Source organism: Aedes albopictus, chromosome 1, assembly GCF_035046485.1.
Source record: "Aedes albopictus strain Foshan chromosome 1, AalbF5, whole genome shotgun sequence".
Classification (NCBI taxonomy): Eukaryota; Metazoa; Arthropoda; class Insecta; order Diptera; family Culicidae; genus Aedes; species Aedes albopictus.
This window is the reverse complement of record NC_085136.1, coordinates 65489256-65510942: the sequence shown is the minus strand read 5'-3', so window position 1 is coordinate 65510942 and position 21687 is coordinate 65489256. Positions and strand designations below refer to the sequence as shown.

General features: G+C 41.7%; 1 protein-coding gene and 1 pseudogene across 3 annotated transcripts; one reads left to right on the top strand and one right to left on the bottom strand.

Annotated features, from left to right (window-relative positions):
• Positions 1–1899: 1899 nt before the first annotated feature.
• LOC134285051 (AH receptor-interacting protein) lies at positions 1900–3322 on the bottom strand. Of its 3 annotated transcripts, none has more exons than XM_062845027.1 (3): positions 3193–3322; positions 2473–3111; positions 1900–2417 (listed from the first exon to the last, which is right to left on the bottom strand). In XM_062845027.1, the coding sequence occupies exons 2-3, from the start codon at positions 3081–3083 to the stop codon at positions 2072–2074; spliced, it is 957 nt and encodes a 318-aa protein (XP_062701011.1). In that variant the 5' UTR covers positions 3084–3111; positions 3193–3322; the 3' UTR covers positions 1900–2071. The 3 variants fall into 3 exon arrangements, with proteins under 3 accessions (XP_062701011.1, XP_062701022.1, XP_062701025.1); XM_062845038.1 differs by having other exon boundaries at positions 3197–3322; XM_062845041.1 differs by having other exon boundaries at positions 2473–3091; positions 3197–3321.
• An 8466-nt stretch (positions 3323–11788) lies between these two features.
• Positions 11789–12822, top strand: LOC134288512 (uncharacterized; annotated as a pseudogene).
• Positions 12823–21687: the final 8865 nt, after the last annotated feature.

Below are 21687 nucleotides of genomic sequence, written 5' to 3'. Positions count from 1 at the left end.
TTTTGGTTCTCCAGATATATGCTTTTGAAATTTTAGGACGTGGCTTCGGTATGTCTGCCAGTGGAAGCTCTGAAGAAAATTCATAAAGATTGCCAGGAAGAATTCTTGAAATAATTTCCTGAATTGATTTCTGAAGATATCCTTAGTGTAGAAGCTATCCATAGAAGTTTTTCTAGGAGAATCTCTGGAGAAATTACTAAAGGAACCACTGGAACCAGATGAAACTTTCGCGAATGGATCCCTGAAAGATTATCTTAAGAAATACCTTAAGGATTACCTAGAGGAATCCCGAAAAGAGTTTTTGTAGGAAACTTTGGAAGATGTTCTAAATAAATCCTTTGCAAATTTTCGAAAGAAATTCAGTTCTTTTTATTTTATAAAAAAAGCAGGGCCTTTCCCTCTTTTTGAAGGAAGTTAAAAATAATAAATAATATTTAATAACAAAAAAAAATCGCTGGAGCGGACCTGGGGTGATGGTTAAACCACGTGATTATCACGTCGAGAACCTGAGATCGAGTCCAACACCCGACAAACTCGCCAAATGTGAGTTTGTCCTTCGGAAAGAAAGTAAAGCGTGGGTCTAGAGATGAACAAGCCTAGGGCTAAAAAATCTCTTCAATGAAAACATTAAAAAAAAAACGCTGGAAGAATTTTCTAAAAGGAGAGATTTCTGAAAAAAAAAAACCTTGGAGCAATGTCCGAAAGCAACCCATAAAACTCTAACAAACTTTCTGCAGGAATCCATGGATGGTTTTCTTAAAGAAATCTGGAGGATTTTCTAATCTATTTCGGATGCAATCCATGGTAGGATTTATAAAAAAAATCCTAGTTTCTGGATGAATCTTCAGGCAACTTCAGAGGAACTCATGAATAATTCTATGGACTTTCTAAATGAATCATTGAGATAATACTAAACCCTTCTAAGGTGTTAGGTTTTAAACACCACGATGGAGTAGTGCACGTTTATCGCACTTGTCTGGGTCATATTGACCTCAACATCTTGCTAGAGCTAAAAGAATTCTTAGATAAATCTCAAAAGGACCTTGTATAATTTCTTAAAGATTTCATGAAATACTTTCTAAAGGAATCGCTGAAGGCATTTATGAAAAATTTTATGGAAAATTTTCCAAAGAAATCGATGGAATCATATTTACAGAAATCGGTGAATATAATTTTCTAAATTAATCCTTCGAGAAATTTCTGAAAGAAGCTCCCGAAGAACCTATGATTGAAGGAATTGTGCTTCCAGAGTTTCTCGCTGGGTTCCTTCCTATCAGGAATCCCACTTAGTGGATTGTTTTTCGACCGTTTCTTCCAGAACTTTAGGCGAAATTTCTGCAGAACTCTTTCCAGGGATTTCTCTTGGATCCTTGCAGTATTTCCCCAACTCTCAGGTTTTTTTCAGACGTGTCCCAGCTTTTTTCAGGATTTTCCCAACTTCTTCTCAAGATTTCACCAACAGTTTTTATCGGAGTTTCTTTTAAGATTTCGGCCGGAATCCTTCCGATATTTCTCCAGGAATTCCTTACAGGAACTTCGTAGAAGTTATTTCGAGAAAAAACTCCTGGAAAAGTTACAACAACTTTCTCAGAAAGATATCACTGCAAAAATCGTGGAAACAACAAGCCTGGAGAATTTCCAACCGATGTTATTGGAAGAGAATCGCTTGGAGTATTGTACCAACGATGCAACCGTATGCACGGTCTCATGATAAACATCGATTCATGAATACGACATACTAGTTAGAAGTGAGCGTTGTAATGAAGTGCAACAAGCGAGTGTCCATTCTCAGTTAGAGTTAGAGTTAGAGAATCGGAACCCAACAAATTTCTAATATCACACCGAAAGATACGGGGCTGACTACCAAGGACTTGTTCTTTCACATTGAAACTATGGAAGTATGGCTTTACATTCATAAAGTGAAATTGACTACATCAGAGTTATAAAAATGATTGCGTACGTTCCCATAAAGTCACAAGCACACACAATACTGCTCGACAGCGTTCGTCCACCTAGTTACAATCTACAACAGAAAGTTATACCTACAACAAGCACAAAATCGTCCCCCGTCTCAGAACAACTTCTGAAACCGAAGTTTATCCTCCACGTCCTTCAGTCGTATCAGTTCCTGAAGATTTTTCAGCTCTTTACTAACCGCCCCAGCTAGGGCTTGATCTAGTTCAGCCACCCTTTCAAAATCAGCTTTGGCCTTATCCGGATTCCACGCTCCGACGTGGGCCTTCGCCCTCCGGAACAGTGCCTTCACGTTGTCCTTGTCATACTTGTCCAGCACTTCGCTGCAGTGCTCGATAACGGCGTAGTAATCCTTGTCCAGCAGCTTACACTGCGAGTAGTTGAGAAGGAGCGGAACCTTCAGTTTGGCCAACTCCAGCCATTCCGTGTCGTTGGGTTTTTCTCTGAAATGTCAATATAAATACTGTAATAACATTCAAACTCGAGTGTCATACCTACTTCAACATCAGCTGCTCTATCAACCCCGCAGCGTACGAGTACGCCTCCGTCGCGCCCGCATAATCCTTCCTTAAATAACACTCGTTCCCCTTCTCCCGCAGCTTCTTGACCTGATCCAGCTTTTCCTCATCGCTCAGCTGCCACGATTCCTTCTGATATTCCTCCGGATCCTCGATCGACAGCACCTCCAGTACAAACTCTAAATCCTGTGGACACCCAAACAGCTCGTCCAAATCCTTATACCCGATGCCCTCGTTCTGGAGGGTCATCCCACAGCAGTGCTTCCGCTGGTCCGACGGTTTCATCGAATCCCGAATAGTCTTCGAAACAAACGGGTACTGCTGCAGGAGGGACTTATCACACCGGAACTTGGCCACCTCGTGCAGGGCCATCTTCTGCAGGCACACCTCCCACACGTCCAGTTTGAACTTTTTGCCCAGGACCAGCTCCATGGGTTTGGCCATTTCGCGGCTGTCATCCAGCACGGTCCCGTCCAGTTTGCGCGTCTGAAAGTGGAACTTTATGCGGGTTCCGTCCCGGAACGAGACCACCTTTGTGCCAGCATGAAGCGTTTCCTTAACGATTTTCGCTTCGTCCACACAGGGATCCATGGCACTGTCTGTAGTTGAAATGAAGATTCTGGAAAATTGATCGAAGATGGAAATTTATGACCTTCCGTGTCCAGCACAATTTAGGTCAAACTTTTATGGTAGACTCTACCTACGTGATGTCCTCAGTAACACAAGTGGAGTGGGAACGCGTCGAATATCTAAAAGGATGTAAGACACCACCCTTCGGAGTCGATGGTAAAGAAACACTAAATTCAAAACAAATTTAAAGCACCCTGATGCAGGATCAGCTGACAGTACAGGTTTGTTTTCCTCCTTTTCCTCCCACTGAATCAGTGAGAAGAGTGGGTGGTTTTTATGCGAGTGGCAGCTCGACCATTCATTAATGCTCTCTCACGTCTCATGTAATTGTAGCGAGGTGAATTCACCTGCACTGTGGGCCATCATGTTGAATTAGAACAAAAAAAAAATACTCTTACGATGTACGAAACAAAAAAACTTTAAATATAAAGTTTAATTATTCATAAACAATTGTCACAAAGAACTTCTGGTAGATTTTTTTTTAGATGAAGCACCTGGAGTCCTAAATCAGCTTTTGGAGGAATCCCAGAGAAAACTTCTGGGGGATTCACAGGAGGATCTCCTTCCTGAATTAAAAAAAAAATCTTGAAAGAATTCGCGCAGTAAATTGATGGAAACCAGGAAGAATTTCTTAAGAAACATCTTGATGAATTACATAAGGTATTCTTAAAGGAATTTCGAAAAGGAACTTCTGTAAAAGTTTTAAAAGAAACTTGAGAAGCAACTCCAGCAACTCCAAAAGAAAATTGAGGGATTTCAAACAACATGAAGCTCAGAAAAAAAAAGGCTTGAAGAAATAGGACAGATCGGTGAAGTACTAGATTTGTAGTAATGAGCTGAAATTTGTATGGTGAGAAGGTCAATTCTCCGTTTCTGCAATGAAATGGTGCAAAAAGCGTGGGTATATTATGATTCCTTGCCTAATTTGATGCTGTTTGAGCAAAATTTTGGGCAACAGTGTTGTTGTTTTCTCCATTTCTTGCAACATAAACAACATAGTTATCCAAAGTTTTGCTCAAACAGCATCAAATTAGGCAAGGAATCATAATACCCACCTTTTTGCACCATTTCATTGAGGATTGACCTTCTCACTATATTAAAATTCAGCTCATTACTACAAATCTAGTACTACACCGAACGTGCCCGATTTTAGGAGGAATCTTAGAAGGAACCTCTTGAAAAAACTGCAAAATATTGCACATTTAGTTCACCACTGGACTGCGCACTCAGTCTTCATAAAAGCCATTTAGCATAATGGTAATTTGGTATAACAAGGATTATGCACATTCTTAGCAAGAATGCTGTTCTTCATATTATGCCAAACGGCATTATGTCAAATAGCCGTTATGGCAAACGGCCTTTATGCCAAATGGCATTATACCAAATGGGGTAGAGCCGATTACTCAAAGAAATCTTAACAGAAGAATCGAAGTAGGAATCCGTAGAAACTAATGGGAAAATTCTCAGTGAAGCTCTTGAGGGAAATCCTATAGAAACTATTGATTGGGTAAATTGAAAAGGGCCCATTTAGCCGAAGCAGTAAGTGCACGGGTATTCAGCATGACCATGCTGAGGGTGACAAAACTCCTGGCAGAATTTGCTCTAGAATCAATGGAATGAATTTCTGTGGAAATTCTCGGACGGATTCCTAGGGGCTCATGAGCATTCCATGCCGTTTCAGAGGCTTTCCAGGGGTTTTCCAAAGATTTCAGGGGCGTTCCAGGGAATTTCAGGGGCTTTAGGGGTACTGTCGGGAGTTTCAGCGGCGTGTTTGGAGGTTGCAGGTTACAGGGTATATCAAGGACGTTTCATGATGATTCAGAGATGTTTTAGTTGGTTTTTTGGGGTTTGCTTGGGCGTGTTAGGAGCAGTCTTGTTAGAGATCACAGTCTTTTTCACCTTCTCGTCGATATTCGGCTCCCTTTGTCTTCGACATTCGCAACACAAGCAATCAAACTACGAATGCACTTGATCACGATAGCGTGGTCACGGTTTGGGTTTTGTTATTCTTGTCTTCTACCATAATGTGAGCTGTTTTGGCCATGCCGTCTACCCCCGTTGGTTTGAACGACACCTCATGCAAACCAGCGGGGTTGTTTTTTTATTTGAGCTTTTAGTAACCCTGTGGACATCGAAAAACCACTGATGGTAACCCTTTTCGATGTTTTGTTTTGATTATGCGTTCCGTTTCACCCCGTTCCATGAGCAGAATGACGTTTGAACCATTTTTAGTTTGAACGACGTGCAGATCAGTGGGAGTCAAATAAAAAGTTTTCAGATTAGATGCGGTCAAACCAACGGGGGTATACGGTATGTGTGCCGTGTTCGCTTCAACAAGCAAGAATTATTTAATATTAACAATAATGATCAGAATTCGTTGAAATCTATGCGAAACCCTTGAATTAGAAAAATGTCATCGAGTCAGACGACATTGATTTGGCCCTTTCTTATGGACAGACTTGTTAGAATCCCAAAATGGCCGCCACAATGGCCGACTTTGGCACCTACTCGCGATTTCGAGGGCACAAATCGCTTCGTAAACAAAACCAGCGCACCTGATCTTCTTATTTTAAGCTTAGTACAAGTGAGCAAGAACAGAATAATAAAATGCTTTGTTGTGTGAAGCTTGCTTCTTGAGATTTGTGCGTTTGAAGTTTTAATGCACTGTTAAAAAGGATGTCAAGACGTTTGTCCTTATGTTTATTGATCTTCGTTCTACCGCTAGTGTTGTGTGTAAGAGGTAACAGTAGCGCACGTGTGTATCAAAGCAAGCTGACACCCGACTGCGGCAACAAAATGAAGGTAGTAAAAAGTGTCGAATGTTTACGAGACTGGTTAGGAGTACTCCAGAGAGCTTCAGGGGAATATCAGATGTTTTCAGATGGTTTCTGGAGCGTTTCGAAACCATCTGGAACCACCTGAAATGCATTGAAAAGCCTTGAAACCCTTTGTGAACGTTTTGAAACGCCTTGGCGCGCTTTGAAACCTTCTTAAAAGCTCCCTGAAACTGTTGGCAGGTAGAGTTCACTCGAGCGCAGGCGGACACACACGTACCGGTCTCAGAAGGATGGAAATAAACGAGAAATACACAGCCGCGATACTTTTACGAAAGGACGATATATTTACAGTATGGCGGTTACGGAATCACTAAATTTTACAAACATAATGTTGTTGTTGTCTTCTTCAAAACATTAACATAAACACATACAGTGTTGCCAGAAGGGCCAAAATTATCAAGGGGTAAGAATTTCAAAAACTTAAATCTAGGGTAAGGGTAGTAATCCTACATTATAGAGATCTGCGGAGGCGGCCATTGTGAGCCAATCGTGCAGAGAGAACTGTCAAAGTGTGAGCCAAATGAACATGCTTATCGTTTGTAGGAAGGCGTCGTTTGAGCGGTATTGCAATCGGAACTAAATAAATTAAAATTATTTTTTTTTAATATCGAGATATTGGTGGCATATGTATATTTAGTAAAAAGATAAAAAAAATATTAATTCTGCTTTCAAAAGCTCATGCTTATGACGACACTTTTGTAGCTGCACTTGTCGAAAAATTTCCATTGGTGCTTCTTGCTTTACTTCTGCCGATATGATTAGCGTAACACTTTTGCAATGAATTTCAGTTTCTTCGATTGCTCCGCTATTTCAACAAAATTTTGAAAAAAAAAATTCTACCATAATTAGAAAATGTTAACAAAACAACTTGAACCACAACGAAGTCACGCACAAAGTTTGAACATCTAGCTTTGCAGCAACTGTTGGCAGCTGTTGTAAACAAAACAAACAGCGTTGCCGAATCGACGTATGTAACTTCCGCTCATCTCTATGTAGAGGATTTCTAGGTAAGGGATGAGACATTGGACATCCCTTCTGAAACCTCCGGAAACTACTTTCAACACCTTGTAATTCCTTGACACTCCTATGAAAAACTCCTGAATCGTCTTGAAACACATTCAAACACCATCCCTCTGAAACCACATGTGGTATATATACGTGCGCGTGGACGAGACCTCGGGCTAAACACAAACGCTAATGCCTTACAGTCAGTTAACAAGCTTAATCCCTTGGAGATATACATAGCGCTACATAGCTCGAATTTCTCCACACTCCAAACTAGGGGTAACGCTTCCCTTTCCGTCTGAAAATATTTTCTTTCAATATCTGTGAGAGCTTTGCTTGCACACACGGTAAAAATTCTGAACGCTGGATGCAATGGAAAAATTCCTTAATAGTTACTATTCAACGTCCAACCAACATGATTAAAAAATTCTTTTCCTTTTAAATCGCAATGCTGTCAGTTTTGATTTGAGAACCAAAACAAACCCACCGAAGAAATTAACTGAAAATCACTTCGATTTGCACTAATGTACGAAGCAATACAATCCAAAGAGAAAAACTGTTTGTAAATTTCCGCACTACAGTTTCGGCCGATTGCCGCAAAATTGCCTTCAGCCTGTTTTGGATGACACGTGCTTGCCGCCCGGTTGCTGCGATGCGAAAGAGGGCGATCGTCGGCGGCGCGGTCTCTCCTGGCCGACCGACTCGAGTCTTCGTGTCGCAGACGACCGACGGCGTGCGCGTCGCGACGTCGCGATGTCTGATGGAGCGCGAATATTGTTGTCGCGGTTGGGCCGCGGTGTTCAATGATGCGCGAATGCTGACGATTCGCATCTCTGCGCATAGGATGCTAAACTGGTATGCCACATCTTCCTTCTCCTCTCGACAAAAAAACACACAAAAAAAGGTTAACATCTCCCAGCTACATATTGTATACAGCCTTCATATGCGTCTGGAATATTATTTCGTCAACCTATTGATTTGCTGAAACACAGATACCAATAACAGCCGATAACAGAAACATTTCGTTGCCAGAATCTCAGACGATCTCATGATCGTAAGAGTCGTGTGCCAGTTAATATATTCAAAAAAATTACTTCTTAGTTGTTAAAATTTGCTTCTTCGAGGTCCTGTACGTTTTTTGAATAAACCTGCACTTGTTTCTCACTTACAGAACACCGGAAGGGTCCGTTCGCATGGTTGGAACCACATCTCGTCATTTAGAGACGCCTATGGTTTGACCAAATGCATAAATGACCACCATGTTTTCATTATACTCTTCCATTACTGCATTACTATGTGGGTTGAATATCGACTCTTCCTTCACTCTATATTAACATTCAATCATAACGTTACTCAGGATGCTTCTTCCGCCTTCGCTTGTCCTCACGAACCATAGCTTTTAATTTAGCTTTGTGATCTCTCTAGTTGCTGTCATGGTTATTCTTCTTCTTTTTCTTTGTGGCTTTATACCCCGGACAGACATGTGATACGAGTGTGATACACGTACAACGGTACTCACTGTCAAGAAAATTCTAACAAGACTGACTTGAACGGAGAGAATTATCAGTGTGGCACTCATTTCAAGCGCAAATTTACAGTGATTCCTGCATCACATGTGTGTCATAAGTATTACGTTCTCACTGGAACGACTGCTTCTCTCCAACTTTGTATTCTTGGAGGACATTTACAGTTTTAAATTGAAAAGGAGTATTTATTAATGCGATCAAAGCATTTATTTGAGAATCCTTAAATATGTCATTATTCCATGCACGGTTTTGTGTGAAACATAATTATTCTGACGATTGTTTTCAACATTGCCTTTTATTAAAAAAATGTTACTGAACATGTTTTGGCAATCTAAATGCGGTGCATGTCTTAAAAGCTCCATATAATGGTACGTATGCCTTTGCGTGGCAGTAGTTTGACAGATTTCCCATTGAAAATCTTTCAAAAAATGCAAACTTAGACGTAATGAATGATGTGTTAAAGACTTTATATGTTGGTTCATATACTAGTTTTATGTCTGGTTGCTACTACATTTGGTATGTTACATTTTCTTGATGTTTTTTTCTACGAAATGTACCTTTCATCGTGAAACAAAACTCGCCCGAGAATACTAAATTGACATGAAATCTTTTCTAAGCGAAATCGTTCTCATTCAAACGGTTGTCCAATCGGTCCGCAATAGCACCTCATGATTACAACCCCTAGAAACCACAACATGAAACATCTGGTGGACCAGTTGAGTATTTTTCGTTTAACAGAAATTTTCCTCCACCTGCAGCGCGAATCGAGTCGTCTGGGGCACTCACAATACGCCAAAATTACTAATGTCGCTACCTGCACGACGGTTTTTCAAATTTCTTGTTTTTATGCATGAATTTCAACATTATAGGACACGTTCAACTTGTGAAAGAAGCGTTCAATGCTGTTCAAACAACTCCGGGATTTTCGAATCTATAAAAATTGTACAGTAACTTCTATATTTTCCATAGTTTCTTAATCCGGGATACTTCTTATTTCGGTGACTCTCCAAGCACATCCGAGGCTATCAGTACACCACAAAGGCGGACGCATAAACACGTCCGCTGGGTTTCTTTCTAAGGAATCGCAACAAGCACTATTTGCTGTAGTTGTCGCAAGTCGTACGAACATGAATACACGTGAGCATCACGTGTTGCTTCTCGTTAAAATCAAGAAATGAATTCCCTTACAATATCGCCGGTAGTCTGAAATTGCGCACACGAGCCCATGTATGCGGATTTATGAACATTGAGCTGCCACTTCTCGAGCTTCGATCTGTATCTTCTGACGGTAACACACATGCATAAGATGCACTTCAATACGAGCACTCAATCAAAAGCACAACCACGTGCATAACGTCTGGATTTTTTTTAAATTTACCGACGATACTTCAATCTCGTACGGATCTTCACACTCCGATGTCGCTGTTCGTTTGTGGCTTTTTCCATTTTCCCCCGGCGGACTCCAATCGCGCCAGATTCTCACACAAGTCCATTTGTGGTTCTTTTCACTTCCCCTCGGCGGTACTTCAATCTCGCCGGATCCTCACACAAGTTCATGGTTGATTTTTTTTTTTTTGCATTTTCCCCCGGCGGAAGTCCAATCGCGCCGGATACTCACACAAGTTCATGTGTGGTTCTTTTCACTTCCCCCCGGCGGAACTCCAATAGCGCCGGATCCTCACACAAGTCCATGTGTGGTTCTTTTCACTTCCCCCGGCGGAACTCCAATCGCGCCGGATCCTCACACAAGTTCATGTGTGGATTTTTACATTTCCCCCCGGCGGAAGTCCAATCGCGCCGGATCCTCACACAAGTTCATGTGTGGATTTTTCCATTTTCCCCAGGCGGAAGTCCAATCGCGCCGGATCCTCACACATGTCCATGTGTAGTTCTTTTCACTTCCCCCCGGCGGAACTCCAATCGCGCCGGATCCTCACACAAGTTCATGTGTGGATTTTTCCATTTTCCCCCGGCGGAAGTCCAATCGCGCCGGATCCTCACACAAGTCCATGTGTGGATTTTTCCATTTTCCCCCGGCGGAAGTCCAATCGCGCCGGATCCTCACACAAGTCCATGTGTGGATTTTTCCATTTTCCCCCGGCGGAAGTCCAATCGGGGCGGATCCTCACACATGTCCATGTGTAGTTCTTTTCACTTCCCCCCGGCGGAACTCCAATCGCGCCGGATCCTCACACAAGTTCATGTGTGGATTTTTCCATTTTCCCCCGGCGGAAGTCCAATCGCGCCGGATCCTCACACAAGTCCATGTGTGGTTCTTTTCACTTCCCCCGGCGGAACTCCAATCGCGCCGGATCCTCACACAAGTCCATGTGTGGATTTTTCCATTTTCCCCCGGCGGAAGTCCAATCGCGCCGGATCCTCACACAAGTCCATGTGTGCTTCTTTTCACTTCCCCCCGGCGGAAGTCCAATCGCGCCGGATCCTCACACAAGTCCATGTGTGGATTTTTCCATTTTCCCCCGGCGGAAGTCCAATCGCGCCGGATCCTCACACAAGTCCATGTGTGGATTTTTCCATTTTTTTTTTAATCAGCACTCATAACCTCTCTTGCTCTTCAGCATCATTGCACAATCAAATAGCATTACTTTGCCAGTATGAAAACAAATCACTTCCACCAAATATGCTTACCATTTAGTTTATATTGGAATATGTTTTCCGCCTTCACAATTTATTTGCTCTTAAAACTTTAAGCAGCAAACCTGGCAGGATCACCAATGTAAATTTCCGCACTACAGTTTCGGCCGATTGCCGCAAAATTGCCTTCAGCCTGTTTTGGATGACACGTGCTTGCCGCCCGGTTGCTGCGATGCGAAAGAGGGCGATCGTCGGCGGCGCGGTCTCTCCTGGCCGACCGACTCGAGTCTTCGTGTCGCAGACGACCGACGGCGTGCGCGTCGCGACGTCGCGATGTCTGATGGAGCGCGAATATTGTTGTCGCGGTTGGGCCGCGGTGTTCGATGATGCGCGAATGCTGACGATTCGCATCTCTGCGCATAGGATGCTAAACTGGTATGCCACACTGTTGATTTGGTTATGGTTGTTTTGGGCATGAAAGTAATTAGATGATTTAGATGACAACAAACTGTTTGGACAGTAGTGCGAATTCAAGTGTCAATCTGTTCATATCAGAGTGCAGATTTTTTACCGTGCACAATCTTCCTGCAACAAAACTGCTCCAAGACCAGTTAGGCTGGTATCGGCAAGTAGTTTTGTGCGGTCCTTAGAATTGAAGAATCCTAGGTAACCGATATATCAGGTCCACCCGTCGAATCGGGAAATGCTATTCCTGGTGCGAACGCGGTATTTCGAAAGAGTGGAGTTCGATAGTGTCGTCAAAACAATACTAATAAAAAACCAACCGAAGAAGGACAACGCAAACGCTAAAATCTGGAAAACGCTGTTCAAGGACGCTATGAACACCACCTACAAGCAATACTACAACAAGCAATCCTACAAAGCAATGCACATTACGAACGCCGAACTCCTTGGTATCCTTAAAGCAGTGCAACTTATCAAAAGCAAGGGCTACACGAAGGCAGTGATACTCACGGACTTCAGGAGTGCCTGCGATTTGTTGCTTAACGAGAAATCCTTTGAAGAAAATTGCGTGATTGCGGAAGTCTACAAAGAGTTCTACGGAATGCGTGTAAACAACATCCGGATCCAGTGGATTCCAAGCCACATAGGTATCCAAGGAAACGAGAAGGCTGACCAAGAGGCGTGAACCAAACTAGACTTCCTCAAACATTCTTCAACACAATCCCCATGAGTGATGCGCTAGCCGTGAGCAAGCAAGGAATTTGGGACTAGTGGACGAGAAAGTACCAAAGACTGTCAAATGATAAGGGAAAATGGAGTTTCCAAATTCAAGAGCGACCTTACAGAAAGATATGAAGCAAAAACCTTCTACTGAACCCGGATGAAAACAAAACCCTCAGCAGAATCAGAACCGGACACTACTGTTTAACCAAGGAAAGGAAAGCCATGTGGTGTGAAACAACTGAAGACCTGAAGCACACACTGTACGACTGCCCACGATATAATCAGTCAAGAGTCGAACACCCAGCTCTTGAGTATATGAAGCCCCTTGAAACAATACTACTGGAGAGTTTCGAAGAAGAATTGAAGCAAGTTGTGCACTTCCTGAAAGTGAACCAAATACACATCTGGGCCCAGGATCTGAGCTCTAAACCCGGATATATTAGCAGACAACCGAACACAATGGAGCATCAGAAAACACCAAAACGACAACGGAGGCGAGATGGACCAACCCATGGTCTTAGCCAGTCGAATAGACCAGAGAAGTTGTAATAACAAACTCTCTGGGATAGACAAGTCCAAAGAAAAACAAAATTTGGCTTATTCCCATCGGGGTGCCGGTCATTCTCGCGTGACTTCCGTGTAATTGTAGGTGATATTGCTGCTAGATGTCCAGGAGACACAATAGAATATCCTTAGGACTTAACCCTTTCACTAACAACACTCAAATTTCCGCGACAGCTAGACCTGAAAGAACGTAGAAGTCTCAACATACACAGTCAGAAAAAATCACCGACTTCGGTAATGTTTTACCGAAATCTCAACCGTTAAGTTTGTTGTACAGGAAAAAATCGGTAAAGGTAGCAACTTTTACAGAAGTTCGTTAGAGTTTGACAGATAAACGATAACATTTTACCGAAATTTGTTAAATGTTTACCGAATTTCGTTAAAAATCCATTACCGAACGCTCAGCGGTTGAGATTTCGGTAAAAATTACCGAACGCGATTAGCTGTGACCTTTCTTAAGTATGCAACTCATCTTCTTTCCCATACCTCAACTGTAGCAAGGACGTGGCCAGGACAGTTTCCGACCTTTGGAAGATTACGTCAACCTTGCCTAACAGTCAGTGATTAGTCCCAAAAATGTCCGTGCTTTGGTAACGGACGGAAAGGAGGCAATTCTCATAACAGTGTTGTGGGACTGTACCACCTACGAATTTGTGCGACTTGCTTAATGCTAATGCTAATAATGAAGTTTTAGCCCTTGTTTAGCTGTAAGAAACAGCAAACGTACATCGCATAAGATACAGCAAAAACGCCTTATGCATACAAAACGTGAGGTGCTATATGTGCATTGGCGGGGCACAGCAGCCGCAGTCAAACAGCAGTTCACACATTCAATCGCATTATAATGACCCAAGCGATTCCCGCTTATACGAGTTTGTATGTACGCTTTCACGAGTTCATTTTTGCACTAAATGCGACTAAACTCTGGAGCAACATTTGAAAAGGGCATACAAGCATTGGTGAACAATGACTTCACACGTCGCTCCTGAGCCCCCCTCAGCTTATTCACAAAAACTAAGAACGTTATCAGATAGAGCAAACGTCGATCTTTCGGATAACGGTGTTCATTTGCGTGGGCGGGCTGCTGTTATGCCCTACGGAGCGTTTTAGAAAAAAGACACAAGACCTCTTGGGCCCTTTTCAAATGTTGCTCCAGAACTGACGAGCTTAACTAACATAAAAGAAAGTACCAAGTGAAGTTTTAGAGTTTGCCCGCACACTTTTGCGAATAAGTTATGTACATTGCAAATAAACATTAGAATATCATTAAATGCGATGGAGTAACAGTTTGTATAGGTTGGTTTGTATTCTTATACGACTTTACCAGATACATGGCCATATTGAAAATTGTCCCTTAGCCGTACAAGTATGCGACAGTAACATAAAATAGTATTTTATACGATGTGATGCGTACCCTTATGCGATTACTGGTTGTCTGGGGATAGCCAAATTGGGTTGCTAAATCAAAACTGACAACAGTATGCTACACAAGTCCATGAGGAATACTTTTGTTGCACGGTTCTTAGCGTGTATAAAGAGTGACACGATATTGAGAGTCTCTCCCGATTTCATACCTCGCAGTCTCGCACTGGTACACCTCCAATGCACTGACGATTTGATAAACTGATAACGACCTTGCTCTAAGTCCAGCAAGCTTTGTTGTTCACAAGATATAGAACTATGTACAGGCTTCGTATGACAAGGCTGGAGTATCCCAATCCTAGATTAGCATAGCAGCAATTCGGCTTGCTGCGATCATTTCGAGTATAATCTTCCAATCAAGGCCTACTCTGTTTGACGAGACAGACGCGTGTCAAACAACGCCGCCGCCGCCGCCTCCACCACGCCATAGCCTTCATCAAAGTAAATAAACACAGATCTACGATGATGATTCTAAAACCAAGCGGAGCGGACCGGAGCAAGTAGCAAGTAGCGTCAACGGACGATGGATCAGCACACCAAGCCGAATGATGTAATGTCCACAAACATCCCTCTCCGCACCATACAACACATACCTACGCTGTTTAGTTCAGAGATGATGGGGATACGCGCATGCGCCACCCCCAACCATTAGAATTGAACCACAGACAAGCGGGTGTGATTGTTGGAATCACGGTTAGAATTTTATTTCCACACGTGGACGTGAAACAAATCCAGCAGAAGACGCTAGTTTAAAACGTTAAACACACAAGAAAACGTTGCATGCGTATCGAAGTTATGAGGTCATTACAAAATGAAAACAAACAACAAACAGAAAAAAAGGTAAAAAAAATACCAAAAAAAGAGAACAAAACATGAAAAGAACACATAGAACATGGAGGATAAGAAGAACGAGAAGAACAAAGAGAAGAAGGAGATAATAGGCAAGGTTAATAAGGAGAACAAGGATAAAACATGGAGACGAAGAGAATAAGGAGAACAAGGAGAACTAGGAGAACTAGGAGAACAAGGAGAACTATTAGAACAAGAAAAACAAGGAGAACCAGGAAAACAAGGAGAACCAGGAAAACAAGGAGAGCAGGATTAGCAAGGAGAAAAAGGATAACTAGGAGAACAGGAAGAATAAGAAGTAGGAAGAAAGCAAAGAGAACAAGGAGGGCAAGGAGAACGAGGAGAACAAAGAGAACAAGGTGAAAAAGAAGAACAGGTAGAATAAGGAGAACAAGGAGACCGAGGTGAGCAAGGTGAATAGATAGAACAAGAAGAACCTGGAGAACCAGAAGAGCAGAACCAGGAAAATCAGGAGAACAAGGAGAACCGAAAAAAAACAGGAAAACCATAAGGACAAGAATAATAAGTAGAACAGGATGAACAAGGAGAACAAGGAGAACGAAGAGAACAAGTAGAACAAGGAGAACAGGTAGAACAGAGAGAATCAGGAGAACTAGGAGATCAAGTAGAACAAGAAGAGTATTATTTTTATTGTTATTATTATTTTAATATAGAGATTTTTAGCCCAAGGCTGGTTCATCTCTTAAAGAGAAGTATAATAAGAAGAACATAGGAACCGGTAGAACCAGGAGAACAAGAGAACAAGGAGAACAAAGAGAAAGAAGAACTAGGAGAGCCAGCAGAACAAGGATAAAACACGGAGAACAAAGAAAATAAGGAGAACGAAGAAAACAAGATGAACAAGGAGAACAAGGAGAACATGGAGAACAAGGAGAATAAGGAGAACTATTATAACAAGAAAAACAAGAAGAACTAGGAGGACAAGGAGAAGGAGGAGAACAGGGAGAATAAGGAGTAGGAAGAGTTCAAAGAGAACAAGGAGGGCAAGGAGAACGAGCAAAACAAGGAGAATAAGGTGAAAGGAAGAACAGGTAGAATAAGGAGAACAAGGAGACCCAGATGAGCAAGGTGAACAGATAGAACAAGAAGAACCAGGAGAATCAGAAGAGCAGGAAGAACCGGGAAAACCAGGAGAACAAGGAGATCTAGGAGAACAAGAAGATCAAGGAGAACGAGCAAAACCAGGAGAACAACGAAAGCAAGGACAACATGGAGAGCAAGGAAAACAAGGAGAACGAGAAGAACAAGAAGAACAAGGAGAATCAGGTGAGCAAGGTGAACAAGGAGAACCAGATGATCCGAGTACCAGGAAAACCAGGAGAACAAGCGGTACCAGGGGAACAAGAAAAGCAAGAGCAACATGGAGAGCAAGGAGAACAAGGAGAACTAGAAGAACAAGGGAAACCAGGTGAGCAACGTGAACAAGGAGAACCAAAGATCCGAAAAACCCGGAGAACAAGGAGAACCGAAAAAAAACATGAAAACCATAAGAACAAGAATAACAAGTAGAACAGGGAGAACAAGGAGAAAAAGGAGAACGAAGAGAACAAGGTGAACAGGTAGAACCGAGAGAATCAGGAGAACCAGGAGAACTAGGAAAACATGTAGAACAAGGACAACGAGGAAAACAAAGAGAACAAGAAGAGTATTATTTTTATTATTATTACTTAATTATAGAGATTTTCAACCCTAGGCTGGTTCATCTATTAAAGATAAGAAGTAGAACAAGAAGAACATAGAAACCGGAAGAACCAGGAGAACAAATTGAACAAGAAGAACAGAGAGAGCAAAGAGAACTAGGAGATCCAGCAGAGCAACGATAAAACACGGAGAACAAAGAACAAAGAGAGCATAGAGAACAAGGAGAACATGGAGACCAAGGAGAACTGGGAGAACAAGGAGAACTATGAAGAACAAAGAGAACAAGAAGAACAAAGAGAACAAGGATGAAACACGGAGAACAAAGAGAATAAGGAGAACAAGGAGAACATGGAGACCAAGGAGAACAAGGAGAACAAGGAGAACTATTAGAACAAAACAACAAGAAGAACTAGAAGAACAAGGAGAGCAGGATTAGCAAGGAGGAAAATGATAACTAGGAGAACCAGGAGAACAAGGAGAAGGAGGAGAACAGAAAGAATAAGGAGTAGGAAGAGTACAGAGAGGGCAAGGAGAACGAGGAGAACAAGGAGAACAAGGTGAAAAAGAAGAATAGGTAGAATAAGCAGAACAAGGAGACCAAGGTGAGCAAGGTTGTAGAACAAGTAGAATCAGAAAAGCTGCAAGAACCGAGAAAACCAGGAGAACAAGTAAATCAAGAAGAATAAGCAGAACCAGGACAACAACGAAAGCAAAGACAACATGGATAGCAAGGAGAACAAGGAGAATGAGAAGAACAAGAAGAACAAGGAAATTCAGGTGAACAAGATGAACAAGGAGAACCAGAAGATCCGAAAGAACCAGGAAAACCAGGAGAACCGAAAACAACAGGAAAACCAGGAGAACAAGAATAACAAGTAGAACAAGGAGAACGAGGAGAACAAGTAGAATTAGTAGAACAAGGAGAACAGGTAGAACCGAGAGAATCAGGAGAATCAGGAGAACTAGGAGCACAAGTAGAACAAGAAAAATGGTGAAAACAAAGAGAAGAAGAAGAGTATTATTTTTATTATTATTACTAGCTGTACCCGGCAAACTTTGTCTTGCCTACTGCGTTTTTTGACGTTCCAAATCCAAGTTTCAAGTTCAAACCCCCGTTCAAAATGTATCAAACATCAATTTTCAAAAATCTTGATACAGTGACCCCACACCGATGAATCACCTTAATTTTGTACACTATTTATGAATCACCATGTTGATCAAATGAGTGATCCATAAACTGTGGTCATTTTTGCCGATTCATAAATTGTGGGGTCACTGTATTTCTATATGTTTTCGGCTCATAAACCTTCCTTGGGTGAAAACTAACAGAACAAAACAAAGATGACCTAAATCCATCGTTCCATTCGCGAGTTATGCGCGGTCCCACGTATGCCACTACATTTTTATATATATAGATAGATTTAATAATAGAAATTTTCAGCTCTACGCTGGTTCATCTCTTAAAGAAAAGAAGTAGAACAAGAAAAACATGGGAACCGGAAGAAGCAGGAGAACAAAGAAAACAAGAAGAACGAGGAGAGCAAGGAAACAAATAGAGCAAAGGAAGCAAAGATAGTAAAGAGAGTAAAAATAACGAAGATAGCTTAAAGAGTAAAGAAAGAAAACAGAGTGTAAAGAGAGTAAAAAGAGCAAAAAGATTAAAGTGAGCACAGAAAGCAAAAAGCACAATGAGAGCAAAAAGAGTAAAGGAAGAAAAGACAGTAAAGAGAGTAAAAAGAGCGAAGAGAGTTATTGTATTTTTTACGAATAATCAGACTTTGGCGACGAAATTGAACTCGCCCTAATATAGTACTAACCTAACATTTATGACACATTTTCGCCTCCTTTCCCCGATTCAGGCGAAACCAGCTGATTTTGTTATGAAAACATAAACAGCTGGTAGCCGAGAACAATAAGGATGAACGTAAACATCGGTGATCCAGCTGGTTTTGTTGTGTAAACATGATCAGCTGGTGGACCGAGAACAAAAGACCTAAATGGTAAACATTGAGACGGCCGGCAAAAACTGTCACATTATCGGGCGAGTTGCAAAAACCCTGCGACTTAGATTGACAGCGAAATCGAAAGCGAAATATGAGTACGACGAAATTTATCGCATCAAAGTCTAAGTCGAAACAAAAATCGCAATATGAGAGTAAAGAAAACAAAGAAGGCAAAGAGAGTAATAAGAGTTAAAAGAACGAAGAGAGTAAAGAAAGACAACAGATTGTAAAAAGAGCAAAATGAATAAAGTGAGCCGAGAGAACAATGAGAGCATAGAGAGTGAAGAAAGCAGATAGAGCAGAGAAAGCAGAGACAGTAAAGAGAGTACCGTCTACCCCCGTTAGTTTGACCTCCTCTAATCCGAACACTTTTTAGTTTGACCCCCTCTAATCTGCACATTGTTCAAATTGAAAATGATTCAAACGTCATTCCGCTCATGGAATGGGGTGAAACGGAACGCAGAATCAAAACAAAACAGCAAAAAGGGTTACCATCAGTGTGTTTTTTGATGCCCACAGGGTTACTAGAAGTTCAAATTTAAAAATGAACCCCGTTGGTTTGCATGAGGTGTCGTTCAAACTAGACGATAAAAAGCAAGAAGAGAGCAAAGAGAGTAAAGAAAGAAACCAGCATGAAAAGAGCGAAAAGAATAAAGTGAGCAAAGATAGCAAAGAGAACAACGAGAGCATAGAAATTAAATAAAGCAAATAGAGCAAAGAAAGCAAAGACAGTAAAGAGAGTCAAAAGAGCAAAAAGAGCAAAGAAAGCAGAGAGAGAGAGCAAAATTTATTAAAAGGCAACGAGAGAAAAAAGTGTAGAGAACGAAGAAAGCGAAGAGAGTTCGGAGAAAATAGAGTGTAGAGAGGGTAAAGAGAGCAACAAGAGCAAAGGAGTAAAGAAAGAAAAGAGAACAAAAAAGGAAAAGAAAATAAAAAGAGTAAAGAGAACGAAGAGAGCGAAGAAAGTAAAAAGAAAAGAGAGTGTAAACAGAGAATATAGAGCAAAAAGAGTAAAGTGAGCAAAGATAGTAAAGAGAGTAAAAATAGCAAAGAATGTTAAGAGAGTAAAGACGCAAATAGAGCAAAGGAAGCAAAGGCAGTAAAGAGAGTAAAAGAGCAAAGAAAGTAAAAAGAGCGAAGAGATTTATGAGAGTAAAGAAAACAAAGAGTGTAAGGAAGGCAAAGAGAGTAAAAAGAGTTAAAAGAACGAAGAAAGTAAAGAGAGTAAAGAAAGAAAACAGATTGTAAAAAGAGTAATAGAGAGCAAAAAGAGTAAAGTGAGCAAAGGTAGCAAAGAGAACAACTAGAGCATAGAAAGTGAAGAAAGCAAATAGAGCAGAGAAAGCAAAGACAGTAATAAGAGCAAAAAGAGCAAAGAGAGCAAAGAAAGTAAAGATAGCCAAGAGAGTAAAGAAAGCAAAGAGAGTGAAAAGAGTAAAGAGAATGAAGAGAGCGAATAGAGTAAGGAGAAAGCAGAGTGTAAAGAGAGCGAAAAGAAAGCAAAGCGAACAACGATACAATAGAGAGTATAGAAAATAAATTTAAAAGAAAAACAAAAAAGCAAAGATAATAAAGAGATTAAAGGGATTAAAGAGAATAAAGATAACAAAGAAAACAAATAAAACAAAAGAAACAAAATGGAGGTAAATAAAACAAAAAGTGTAGAGAAAAAAATAACAAAAATAATAACATAAAAGTCTCATCTACGATGGCAATTCCGTTAGTGCTACGTTCGCTTCTCTGTGTCACCGAACGACGATGGCACAGATTATATTCGGAAAAATGAGAAGGTTAGAGGCCGGAGAAGCTTTCTAGAGGGAGCACTGAGCGCATTCTCGTTTCTGCCTCGCAGCTGGCAAAAGCTGACTTTTTACGGGCTCGATTCCCCGAGAATTGTGTAGTGGATTCGATTCGGAAGTCCACCTTCTAAAATTCTTTCCTTCCTTGAATTGGTCATTAAGTTTCCTTCGATTCACTTCAAAAAGTGTTTCAATTTCCAACAGAGTTGTTTGCCAGTTAGTCGAGGCAATCGATCGAAGCAACCCTTGCCCGAAATTCGGTCGCGATTCGTTGTTAAGTAAAAGTGCAGAAAATTTTTCACTCGCGGCGCGGTCGCCCTCAAAAGTGAAGGTGAAAAAAGCGTGAAAAGTGCAACCGGAGAAGTATTGGAAAAAGTTTTCACAACCCCCACCCAGCCCCGGGTCCGTCCGGGAAGGACGGGAGGTTCACATTTCCTGCCAATTAATCGGGACTTCACTTTCCTCTTTTGAAAGTGGGGTCATCATAATGGAACAACAGCAGCAGCAGCACCCCACAGGAAAGCACTAGAGAAAGGTGGTGGTTTGCTTGGATGGATGACTACGACGACGGTCGACCGTCGAGCGTCCAAAAATAACGCAAAAAGGCCGTCAGTCAGTCAGTCGCAGAAATATCTATATCTAGTCGTCCCGCAGCAATAGCAATCGTCGTCGTAGCAGGCCAACCTGTGAGCAATAATAAAATCAACCCTTCCGAAGCGGAACACTAAGCAGCAGGCCATGTCGTCGCTGGAACACGATAGCAACGCACCAGTCGATCCAAGAGTGCAGGTAATTTGATTGGATGACATTTTAGGAGGTAGCTGAAGGAGGTTATGAAAAGCGCAAAGGGTCGACGAGGGAAGGAATGTGAACATCGATAGGATAGGTACAGAGACAGGCACTTGTGTTTTACACAGTGAATAGAGAGGACAACACAATTATTGGTTGAGTGGGTGAGTGGATGACGACGCGCTGGAAAACAATCAACACTCTGTGACGATGACGACCACCTCGCTTCTCACTTTGGCTCTCGTTTGGATCCAAGAAGGCGTCGTCGAAGCCATGCTTCTTTATATCACACTTCAGTGGAGAATATAAATACAAAATAGGTATGC

Coding starts and splice junctions, on each gene's coding strand:
- LOC134285051 (XM_062845027.1), bottom strand. CDS start 3,083: ATGGATCCCTGTGTGGACGAAGCGAAAATCGTTAAGGAAACGCTTCAT. Junction 2,418..2,472: donor ATAGAGCAGCTGATGTTGAA/GTAGGTATGACA, acceptor TTGACATTTCAG/AGAAAAACCCAACGACACGG.